The sequence below is a fragment of the Astatotilapia calliptera genome, chromosome 17 (assembly GCF_900246225.1).
Source record: "Astatotilapia calliptera chromosome 17, fAstCal1.2, whole genome shotgun sequence".
NCBI lineage: Eukaryota > Metazoa > Chordata > Actinopteri > Cichliformes > Cichlidae > Astatotilapia > Astatotilapia calliptera.
The window spans coordinates 11113601-11126435 of NC_039318.1; the positions used below are offsets into that span (position 1 = coordinate 11113601).

General features: G+C 41.0%; 1 protein-coding gene across 5 annotated transcripts in view; it reads right to left on the bottom strand.

Annotated features, from left to right (window-relative positions):
• Nucleotides 1–10683, bottom strand: part of dlg1a (discs large MAGUK scaffold protein 1a) — a 114024-nt gene extending 103341 nt beyond the window's left edge. Inside the window, exons 1-4 of one of the 5 annotated variants that reach the window (XM_026148057.1) lie at nucleotides 10306–10683; nucleotides 9078–9239; nucleotides 5637–6432; nucleotides 5373–5469 (exon numbers count right to left, since the gene is read on the bottom strand). In XM_026148057.1, coding sequence (XP_026003842.1) covers nucleotides 5373–5469; nucleotides 5637–6432; nucleotides 9078–9239; nucleotides 10306–10324 — 1074 coding nt within the window. In that variant the 5' untranslated portion in view covers nucleotides 10325–10683. The remainder of the gene's footprint in view (nucleotides 1–5372; nucleotides 5470–5636; nucleotides 6433–9077; nucleotides 9240–10305) is intronic. The other 4 variants (XM_026148046.1, XM_026148047.1, XM_026148058.1 and 1 more) reach the window with 4 other exon arrangements.
• Between the last annotated feature and the right edge of the window lie 2152 nt (nucleotides 10684–12835).

The following is a 12835-nucleotide window of genomic DNA, read 5'->3' on the forward strand; positions in this document are numbered from 1 at the left end:
TAATGTTTGGAGTCTAAAAAAAGTGAGCAAAATCAGGAGAAAGTTGAGGACATAATTACACTGTACTGACAGGATCTCTCTCACGCATTCATTACTAATTAATTCTACTGGTACATTTCCATGCTACAGTAGTGTTTCGCCTGTCCGTACTATTGGCAGACTGATATACTTAAACTGTCTGAGAAAATAAAAAAATATGGGTGGAAGGTCTAAAATTGGTCATTTTTATCCCACTGCTCTGAAGTTGCTAGGCATCCATGGATATAAATGAAACACTTTAGGTGAGTAATTAAAAACAATATAATACTTGTATAACATGTTATATGTGTAAAAATGCTAAAAAAAAATTAGCCATTTGTTAGGTAATTGCCATGGAACATGATAACGTTATAATATCAGATACAGATAAGACCCTTCAAGGGTCTAAGATGTCCCAGTTTGGTCACTAAACTAAAGAAATAAACAAACAGAGAGTTAATGTTTTATATATTTACATTAGCTCCTTCTCTGTGTCTCAAATTGTGCACCTTCACTCGTGACTTTGGGTGCATAAAGGCAAGTACCACAGTACCCCTATGGTGTATTCATAAAAGTCAAAAACTGAGTTTTAATAGCTCAGTTGTTACAATCTTAGCTACATAGTGGCAAAAGAAGACGCTAGTTGCTAGCTGGAAGAAGCATATCTATTTTAGGCAAGTTATATGTGTTCTGATATGGCTTAGTTTTTATATCTTTTTTCAAATGTATGTGTTATGTATAAGAATTTGGTATTATATACAGAGGTTCAAGAATCAAATGTCCCCAAAAAACAGCAGGTAGCACAATAACTGCAGTCAAACCCTGCATCATTTCAGGAAAATGTACAACTCATAGTGTTGGATTTCAGACAGTGCTCTGTCAAAATCCTACAAAATACATGTTAATATCGCCTCTGTCAGTGCGCCCCAGGGCAGCTGTGGCTACAATGTAGCTTGCCATCACCAGTGTGTGAATGTGTGTGTGAATGGGTGGATGACTGGATGGCATCCAGTCGTGTCTCTATGTCTCAGTGTCTAGTCTGCTTCCTTCTGATTCTCCAACACGTTCTCACTCCCAAAGCATAACATTTTACACTAGGTGACAAATCGTCGATATATTAAACTTCCGGGTGCATGCACATGCACAGATCAGAAAAATTAGGAAACATGAGAACTATTTGGAATGAATCTAGACATGTGCATTTGTTTTACTTAAATCGCTTTGGAAAACAATATCTAATGTCATTAAAGTGCTGGTTAAGGTTAGGGATAAGGGTAGGGTTAGGGCTGGAATACATGGCTGGAACATGTATTACCACGAGAGCGTCATTCTACTGGATTTCATCCATAACCCGGCGCGTAGCATAGGAGCGTGGAATGTCACCTTTCGTGTTCCTCAGGAACACCTTGGGACTTGACAAATCGTCCGTATATTACGCCTCAGGAGTGAGAACGGGCTGGATTGTCTCATGTGTCCTGTTTTAACTTGACAGTCCCATGTCCTATGTCAGAGTACCTGGTTTTGCTTCCCCTTGCCTCATTATGCCTTATTCCTCACAGCTGTGTTTCCCTCCCGTTTCCCATTCTCTCATTACTCCCTTGTGTATTTAAGCCCTATGTTTTCCTTCCATCACCACCCCCATGTGCTGTGTATGTTCTCTCCATGCTACTGGTATTTGCCAGTTCTCTGTTCCCAGTTTAGTTCCCTAGTTTCTTAGTGTTTTTGGTTTGAGTTTCATGTTTCTAGTTTCTTATTTTTGTTTTTGTTTTCTGTATTAGTGTAAGAGTTGTTCCTGCAATAAAACTGCCATTTTGAGTTTCCTCTCCATGTATGAGCCCTGTGTTTGGGTCCTACATCCTGCCTGCCACACAACAAACCATGACAGTAGGTAGTGTGCTCCATGATAGGGTACTTTTAGTACTTATTTGAGAAATGCAAAAATTTTAAGATTGTCGATTTTTTTGCAGTATACAAAACTTGAACTTTTTTTCTCAAGTCCACACACAAATATCTTTGTCACCTTTTTGCCTGCTGCAACATGCAGGCTTTAAATCTGTCCCAGCTCACACTGATTCAACTCCTTATAAATGGGTCATGCATTTCTGAGCATGAACATATGTGCATAATGTATGTGTTTAATTTTGCCAGCCTAGTTTTTTTTAGCCAAGTTCTCTCTTCTGCCTCAAGAGCAGTCAGTCATTCAGTCAACCACTGCACCAGTCGCATACCTTCACAGCCAGGCAGTCGCTCTTTTGAAGTGTCTGTCCTATCAACCTAGTTTGCTGTCTCTCTGGGTGTCACATGATGTCAGACCAATAACTGTACATCAGATCAGCATTCCCATTAGAATCGCTTCACAAAAGCACAGCCTACTACTCTTATAACCTGTTTATTCACAAACTAAAGCAAGTCAACTGTACATGAAGCAACCGTGTCCCCAATTTGATATGGCTAAGTTTCCCATCAATGATTCATTCAGAATGAGTTTGACATTAAAAATTAAGGCATTGCTGTAATGACTGAATAAATACACCGATCACAAAATTATAAAACTTTAGCTATTTAAATTTTTTTCACTGTCTTAATGACCACACTGACACACCCTGTACTCCTGTGCCCTGATTTGTCTTCTCCGCCACTTTCTACAGTAGCCTGCTCTGTTCCCGTGTCTCACCTTGGTAGTGAGGATACAGATGCAATCCATCCTCACCAGTTCGACTGGCAAACTTTCACCAAAACATCTCGTGGCTCCAACTTTCCTGTTCCACCAATCAGATGTTTGCTGCTTTTGGTGGCATGTTTTTCCCGTCTGTCTGTCTCTGTCTCCTCCTTTCCTTTCATCGTTCAGTTTCTCTCTCCTCCCTTTCTTGTGTCCTCTCCACCTGTCCTTTCATCAGAGCAGCCAGATAGGACTTCTCTCCTAAAACAGAGGCCGAATCGGAAACATGGCGAGTCTGTCCCGATGCACCTCGACCCGCCCTCTTGGTTTCCAGCTGCTTTCTTCGTTTTATGGCAGCTGGTAGCCACATTTTGAACTCGAAGAGTGCATGGCTCAGAATATATATCGGCACGCATGCAGAACACTCAGCACACATACACACGCAAACACACACAAAAAAAAGCGGCAAACGTCTGGAGACAGCCGCAGAAGCGCACACACATGGATGCACAGGCAAACACTCACACTGACAGACGTGTATGCACAGACATAAGCGCATACACAAACAGATTCACACACACTCACACCACTCTCTGCTTTTTTTTATCAGGTCAGGTCTCTGTTTGGCAGAAGTGGGGGGGCTTGAGTGAACAGTAACAGCGGTATAGCAATGGATGCTCTACTTTCAACTTTTTGACTGTGGGTGAAGTTAAAGCTCCATATGTAGCCCAAAGCTACACGCAGAGCTGCGATTTGACTCTTTTGCTTTTCCTTGATACACAACATTACTACAGCTGGCACTGTAATATACTGTATGTGTACAATATACAGTAAATGCTGTAATATAGAGCAAATACTATACACTACCTGTGGCGCTGAGAGAGAAGGGAAAGTTGGAGTAAGCAAATCCATGTCTAACACTCACATCTGCAGCAGAGCATGAACATGTGCAACATGTCTTCGAGTTCACATGTGCATTTGTATCTGCTCTACTTTTTTGTCCTATTCCTGTGCTTGCACTCATTGTTGTTTTTTCCTGATGCTCTCCGTTGCCAACAGAAAGTGGTCAGTCTGTCTGCACTGGGCTGTGATAACCAGAATCATTATTAATAGCTTTGGGGTGAAAAAAAAAAAACGAAACATTCTTCACTATCCAAACAAAAGTGAGTTCTTATTAGCTGGCTAAAGTTAGACAAGGTCATGATGGCAAGGCAGTAACATTTTGAATAGTTTAAAGGACCTACCAAGTGTAATGTGGGCTGCTGTGGAAAAGGATGGTGCAATTTTGGCCACTACAACAAGAATTAGATGAAGAGTGTTTACATGCATTGCTACACTTTCAGCTGTATAGCAGTTCTAAACAAAGCGAGTGGCTTGTAGTGGTACATGTTAGCTATGCAGCATTTTGACTAGAAAAAAGTCTGTGTTTTGTCCCAGGTGGGTGTGACATTACAGGAAAAGTATATATGAGCATAGCAACATATCATTATTTCCATCAACCTGAGCTGCACAAACTTCTGCATGTGCTATAGAATAATCACAGGAGATGAGGGCACAGGTACAGCTAACGTGGTTGAACAGGTGACCCGGGTTTGAGTCAATCCTGAACTATTTTCTGTGTCATTTTCACTTTTTCGTTCCCGTTAGAACAAATGAAAAATGGCCCACAAAATAATTTTTAAAAAACACAGAAAAATAAACAAAAGGAAACAAAAGTGTGCTCCATATTGAATAATCCACTAATCAAAAAGTTTTAATTCTTCTCCAATCCATGAAGTGTGCTTGGGCAAGATACTGCGTGATAGATGAGGCTCGGTACGCTCTGAACAAAAAAATAATTGCTCAGTTTCCATATTGGCTGGGCTTTACTTAACATTTTGAAAATTGACCCATTTTTGTGATCAAAAATGAAAACTTGATGCTTCCAACTCCACAAATTCAATCATCATGTAAAGAGCAGAACTTTAGTAAACAGACACACTGAAAAAAGCACAATGACATTACTCTAATGATGCTCTATGTTCAGTCATCAGCAACAAGCCTGCGGTCAAAAAGCTCAAACTAAAGGAAACCATCAATCCCTGTTTACCCAAGGGTTAGGGTTAACCCTCTGACCTCATTCTGCTGACTGTCCAGATTATTAAAACGTTACTTAACCTGTTTCCCTTTGTCATATTATGCAATGCATGAATCTGTATAAACAACCTGTCTATCTTATTCTGCCTGCTGCAGCCACCACAAGCCTTTCGACGCACTGATTCAAGAGCAGACGTGGTGTCTCTCATAAACACTTCTCAGGAACCTTTCTAACAGCTTCTGAAAATGTCATTTTCAAAGTCAATAGTTTAACAATCACAACATAATCAATTAAAACGTGTTTCCTGTTTTATTTTGATAGTCTCACATCCTGTGTTCAGTGTGTTCAGTTTTGCTAGTCTCGTTCTAAGTATTCTTAGTTTAGTTTCCTCACAGTTTCCTTAGTGTTTATGGTCTCCTTTTGCCTTTGTTTTGTTCCTGCCTTTAAGATTTCGTTTTCTTGCTTCTGTTTATCTGCATCTGGGTTCACACTGCAAATTCCAAGAGTCTGCAGCTACAGACTCGTGACACAACCTCTATCTCATTTTCTGTCAGCTACAGACAGATTTGCTGCAGCTTTCCTGTGGTCCTTACAACAAAACATAAAGAGATGTCTTACCTTGTTGTGGGTCACTGGGCTCGTAGGTGGCCTGGAGAGGGCTGGACCATGGGTTGGGCTAGTGGAAGGGCCCTGTCCTGGTCCAGGACTGGTTGGGCTGGTTGGAGAAAAGAGATCAAGGGAGGGTGCAAATAGGTGAACTCCAAATATGTGTCCATTAGTGTTCTGTTCTATATCTAAATTCCTAATAGCATGTTGAAGTACTATATAAAGATATTACACTAGCAATCAATGCACATTCATATTACCAGAGACTGCACTCACGCATAAGGTCCTTTGTTCAGCTGTCCAGGAGGACTTGTGGACCTGCGTCCGCTGAAGGTGAATTTTCCCTGGCTTGGACTAGTCGGACTTGGAATGGGAGTGACTTTGCTGAATCCTGAGTCCTTGCTGGTCAGAGGAGCAGTAGGGACAGAATCTGTGACTTTGTTGGGACCTGGGCTTGTGCTGGAAGGGATCCTGGTGCGGGCAGGTTTGACCGGAGCAGTTGGAGACACAAGGCCTTGAATGGTGCTCGAGACGAGGGCTGAGACTGTCACCAGGTCAGAAGAAGCAGGAATGCTTTGTGGGCTGGTGGAGCTTTCTGAAGAAACGCCAGAGCTGGTGGCAGTGAGCTTTGTTCCATTTAGCGACACTCCAGGAGATGTATTTGTGGAGCCGGTCGAGGTTTCTGCATTACTAACTGTGACACTGGGTTTAGAAGTCTCCGCTTCAAATGATTTGGAGCCCCCCGGTTGAGCAGGAGGAAGAGGAGCACGGTACTTCACTTTGGCCAGCTGCAACTCAGGTGTGCTGGACTGTGTTGTAGGCGAAGATGGCTTTGTTGCTGGTGTTGCTGATGGTACTGGAGGCGCAGGATACTTGAATGACCTGGGTTTGGAGACGAGTGGTTTGGGTTGGGATTGTCCATCAGAAATGCTGGAGGTCAAGGGACCTGTGGAGGACAGTGGCTGGGCTGAGGGTTCTGCTGGCAGCCAGCAGGAGGCAGCAAGGTTCTTGGGACTGTCCGCAGAGCACTTACTGTCTGCAAGGACGGTAAACTCATAGTACTCCTGGATATCTGGAAAAAGGAGGAAAGTAACAATGTGAACGGGTGTAGTGATTAACTAAACCCTACAGAAGTGGGCAAATCACTGAGTGCAAACAGTGAGTGTTTAATTGATACATTAATTTATTCACCAAAAGAAAGATTAGTTGATCATTAATAAAAATAAATCCATGGTGTAATTTATAATCAGTTAACCTTTAAAAATCATATTGTGCAAAAGTCTGGGGCCACCCCACATTTCATTATATTTTGCTTCATAAGAGCCAGAGTTTCCCTCAGTTGATCCATCAACTGTTCACTGAAGAATGAAGAATCCAGCCATTCTCTCAGGAGAGAGGTGCAATAGTAAGAGCCTACAGCCATCTGTAGGCTGGACGGGGTGAAGGCGGTGGCGTTGGGGATCTTGTCAAAAACCGATGAAATTATGAACACAGAAAAGTACTGTCAGATTTTGATCCACCAGCTAATACCAAGCACAATGCCAATGCCGGAAAAACATAGATGGATAGAAAAACACACCAAAAAAGCATAAAATATGAATGATCTTCAGGACTTGCACCTCAAAGGTAGTGTAATTAGACATCTACCTAAGTATTTATTAGGTATATGTCTGCATTTAAAGCAACTACTGAATATGGTGGAAAGGCCACCATGACAGCTAGATGTGCTTGGGGAGAACAGACATCACTAAGTGTCGAAGCATCACCACTAATTAACCAGTTTTAACCAAAAAGGCCAATAAATACTTATTTGTTAAGAACCTGGCAATCTTGACGGGTATACAGTCCAGCTTTTTTTGTTTTCTGTGTGTGGCTCTCTAACTTGTTTGCAGTGAATTTTATCAGATGAGATTTGATAAGTTTACTCCACCCGTAGAATGACCTGATTTGCCTGCTTTGTATTCCAGTGTGTCGGGATTTGGTACCGGTGGGTGTAAGAGAGCCTGTTATACAGTACGACAGGTTTAGTTACTGAGTGGCCGTAGATAAAGGTGCAGATATGGGGAAATGCTTGCCTCTTATTTACAGTCAGTTGTTCCCTTAAAAGTCATGTTGCCGTGACTGTTAAGTCAACTGCAGGTTGGCAGCTAACAAATGAATGCCCTATTTAAATGTAGCCCCTATGTTCTGAAAGCAACTATCTGCAACTGTCCCAGGATTGGTTAAATTTGTTAAGCTGCTCCAGCAGAGCTTAACTATTACTTTATAGTATATGCTAAATTATTCAGACGCAAGCAAAACCGAGATGGTCACAAAGAGGCTCCATATCTCAGAGTACACCAGTAGAGAATGCGTTACCTAATGAAACATAGCTAATACTCTGAGGACCTCTAGTGGCGACATAATATTACTAGCAATGGTTCGCTTCCCCTAATCCACAGTACAGCTGACAAATAGTTCTGCACTAAATCATATATCATCCTGTAAGCACATCTCAAATGAGTTTGGTGGCTATAACACAGATGATAAGGGGGAATAAAAAAGGACAGTGAAATGTAAATAGTGGAATAATCCAGTGCAAGCAGCAGGAACGCAAACCCATACACAAAGTCTTCTCTAATCTTTACCAGAAAGAAGGATCAATAAGAATATCAAGCAACAAAACAGGGGAAGCATTATTTCGCAACCCATCAGATCCAATTTGGTTAAAGTAAAAAGTCAAGCTTCAAAAGAGGAACTGAGTGAACAGCATAAACAAGCACACAAACGCTGGCACAATAAACGTGAGAAGGTGCGCTGCTGTAATAGCTACAGGTGTGGGCGGGGTAGAAAGCAGGTGGGGCCTGGGAGTGAAAACCAGTTTGTCACCATTAACATTACCATGAGGATTCTCGTGTGATTAAGCAACAGTTAATCAAAGGAAACTTTGCTGGTTAGACTGTCACTTTGTTAGAGGAATTTGTACATAGATTTAGATTTTAAAGGTGGGTGCTTGCTTTCTGTGACACACTACGTTCTGCTCTACATTTTCTGGTTAGGGATCCAGTGACAGCACAGCTCAAACATCTTGTAAAAACTATATCAGCCCCACAGAAATGAAACAGTTCATGAATTCAGCCTATTTTCTGCAAACCTAATGTTGGAAATCTAGTCAGTCCCTGTCAATCCCAAACACAGCATGACGATGCTTGTAGTGTGGTATCTGGTATCTGTAAGACACGAATCTTGATAAATGAACAAAATCCATGCACAACATTGAGATTATTGCATTATTGCGAAGAGGAAGTGAAGAATCCAACGAAAGGCTCAAATCTTTAAGATCGATAAAACTGATATTTACCTTTGCTGAAACTTTCTGTTTTATTAGTCAATGAACTAACATAATGTAATTCACAAATGGCAAAACCACTGTCTCTACTTTTGTAAAAATGATGTAAAATGTTATAAAATAATTGCATGTGGACTAATCTGCACGTAAGATGAATGGTTAGACACCAGAAGCGCAAAAATGTTGTGATGTGTTAAGATAAAGTGCAAGAAGTTATGCAGATGTATGCGTTAAACTGATAGCAAATTAAACATAAAATACACGTAATGCCTGACAGAAAGCACTTCAAGCACAGCTTAATTTCCAAAAAAGTCAATATAAAAGAAGTTTGCCTAAATTGTCAAAATCCAGGAAATCTGATCAAAGCTGACCAAAGCAAATTTTCTTACCAAGAAGTGCACTGAAGAGCTGACTTTGAAAGACGTTGATGACTTTGTCCAAAGACTGCTGCAGCTGGTGGTCTTCCTCCACAGGTCCCTGTTTGGCCTTTTGCTGTCTCTGGTCTAGCTTGGCTCGATACTGCTGGAGCAGCTCCAGGGCACGCTGGGCGTCTAAAGAAAACATAAATAAATAAATAGAAAAAAACATGGTTTTTATCTCTTCTGGAAAACACAATATCCAGCTGCTCTTAAGCAGAGCAAGGAGACGCTCGATGTTAAAAGCTTTTAATTGCAGATAACTACGGTTAAAATCGAGAATTTCTGCATGTCTGTCTGAAAAATAAAGTGTCTTCATTCATTTTTTTCATGAATGAAGACACTTTGGGGAAAAAAGGGTGGTTTGGGGAAAAAAGAAAAGAAAAAAAGTAGATGACTCTGTGTTTTCCTTCCAGGCTACTAGATCACAACTTCTATTAGGGTTTGTAATGATCAGTGAAAGCCTTCTTAATTAAAATGGTAATTAAGACTTCATAACCCGTGTATTTGCACATTTTATGGATTAAAGATAAACTATAACATTTTACTGCCATCCTTTATATCGCCCCGATGTCCTCATGCAGAAGGGTAGTAGAGTTTATGGTGTAAGGGAAGGTGCAGGCTGCAAATTCCAGTCTCTGAACAGCTGATTAAACCGGAAGCAGTGACGATCAACGTCAAACTTCGACTAAATGTGTCAGTGCGTACATTAACTTTACACTTGCATGACAATACGTAAAGCCAAAATGAATTAAAAGGGTGGCAATTCAATTTCTATGCATCTATCTGCAAGCACTTTTATATTGAAGAGCTCTATTTGTGGGCAGCTTTGCTGTTTTTTGCATTTCACTGCAAAAAACAGCAAACGTGTTGTTGTCTAAATATTATGTATGCCGAATTTACAACAGCGTCCGAGTATGCAGTAAGAGCCCTGGAGCTATTTTCTAAAAGTCGTGTACACGTACACTGAATAGTTCCTCGTTTAAAAGTGCAGGTGTTTCACACAAGTTTCGTGCGCTAACGCATAAGAGCGCCTCGCGGAGCTAGCGCAACATCAACGCGACCTTTTTGAGTGATTAAAAGTGATACGTTCGGTGTCACAAAATGCGTTATACGATAAGAATATTAACACAGAAGTATTATAAGATAGACGTGTAACTACAGACCGAAAGTCCATTTTCCTAACAAGTATTTTCTTTACCTTTCTGTCGCACAGGCATGGTGGCACGCACGCCGAGTCCTCCTCCCCTGGCTCACACCGATCCGACTCTGTTATCACAGATGTGAGCGTCTGTCCCGCGACAGCCTGCTCACCCAACTGGGACACCAAACTGTCACCACAACAGGCACCACCGACCTGTCCGGTAGTTAAGAGAAAATATAATTCAATGAAGTGTTGAAAAAAGTGTCAGAAAACTGACACAGACACTGTCAACAAACGCTGACAATCACCGCGTGGACTTAGAACCCGGAGTAATAATGATAGCGTGATTGTTTTTCCCCTCCCTCTGTTCCTCTTTCACTTCAAGGCTCCCTGTGTCACCATTTGGTTAAACTAATACCGATTTCTTCACCCAGATGACTTGACTCAAAACGCCGTCCGACCGGTTGAACGGTCCTGCGAGACGAACACACACACGCACACACACACACACGCACGCACACACACACTCAAAACCACAGATGAAGCAGGTTGGAGGGGCTCTTCATAAGGAGCTTGTGTCTTGCAGGTATTGTCATGTTAAACAGCCATATTGTATGGAGTGGATAAAAGCCCGGTCTATTCTGGGTTGCCTATCCACATCTAATCCACTCAATGCCGAGGACAGACTTGGGTTTACAGATACTGATCTAACTACATTAAATCTATGAAAGCTTTCCTCTCCTGTTCCCAGCTTAGTCTTTGGCTCTTGTCACTCAGTTATGTCTGTTTATGGAGCTTACATGGGTGCATACAAAGAAAAATACAAGGGGGTCCAATTGAAATGTCACTGGTGCAATCCCAGCAAAAGTCCAGGCACTTCATCCCTGTGTGGTTTTAGCCATATTGTCATGGTAAACTGAGTGTGCTGAGTAGATGAAAACCATCCCCTGTACCAGACCTGTCTCACTAAACTGTAGTGATCCACATCCCTACCAGGCAAGTCCTCTTTAGTAGTGGAAAGAAATAAAGCCTTTCTTTAGAATCTAATGACTCTATATGAGAGCCATAATGCCCATTCAGCTTTAGCATGCAGTCTGTTGTCCCTCCTTTTCTACCTTTATGCGAGCCATAGCCTGGTTTCCTGGCTGTCTCTGAGCAAGAGTTGCAAAAAGTTTTGCTATTCCAGTCAGAGCGACACAGGGGATGCTCAATCAGTATCAGCATCTGCTGCTCCATTCAGTGAAAAAAATAAAACTCTGTGTGATAGAAATCAAAATTTATCAGTATTTTTGACCTATTGTCTTTGCCCTTTGCATGAATTAAGTTTCTTAAAAGCGAGGTGTTTTGCTATCAGTGATCAAGTGGGGATCCTAAAGCTACACAAGCCAGAAAAATGCTGTTTTTCTACCCATGCATTTACTGCTTCAGCATTGTGTTTGGGATCATTGTCATGACGAATAATGAATATATTGCCATATATTGACACTTACTAACCGCCACCCTTGAGAGGAAATTTATATAGAGTAGTGTTTTTGAATGTAACTGTAAATTTCCATAATTAATTAAAACGTCTCCTGACAGGTTAGTGGGACTGTGAAACATTTCCTTTTAAAAAACATAACACTCAAGATGTTTTACACATAGACAGTATGCCACCACAATATCACCCACTAGTTTTGGGGTCTGTATTTCATTTCCTGCTTCCATGTTGGCTTTTTGGACCCAGAATATACTTTATATGGATCAATGGGTGGATTGCTAATTTATTGCCTGCTACACCAATTAGCTCAGTTGACAATGTCCAATCATAAACTATGAGATGGTAAAAAATAGATACACCTGTTGGCTAATTTTTGCTAAGCAACAGACTAACTAAGTACAATTAATATTGCTCAGGAAAACCTGAAGCCCAAACTCCTGATCTGTACCACTGACACATCTGTTAGGACATCACAAAAAGCTGTGCCTAGCACAAGAGCTAACAGCAAGCTAAGCAAGCTGTACTGGGAAACACTGAAGTAATAAGTAAGCGTAATAATAAATATGAATCCATAATGCTTCAGTCGTTACTTAAAGCTGAAGAGATTTTGCCAACTCATTAGTCATAACTAGCAAAAACCTACACCAAGGGCAATTTTTGCCAGGTCTGCTGCACTTTTCACATTCTTCATTTTGTATTTAGTTGTGACTTGAACAAAATTCTGTTGCAGATATACATTTTGGTCACTGTGAAGTATAATTGCTGTATGTGCAATGATATTTGTGCAAAGTTTTATTGACATTGGCACACCCATTAAGAAACACATAGTGTAAATACAAACATGCACATGCACTTATCATTATAGCAAGGATATAAATAAATAAACTAATAAATGTGGTTATTTAAGTGGTTCTTGCAAGCTTTCTGTTTTAAAGAATGTAGCTGACATTTGTATCTCTGTCACTGTGTCAGTTATTAAGAGGAAGTGGCAATAAACTGTCCACTTTTACCTTAAGCAGCACACTTATGCGACTGGAAGCATTTAATCTCTTACATAGGTCATCAACATAGTAGATGGACACGTATGGTATGGTTTCATCACCTAAT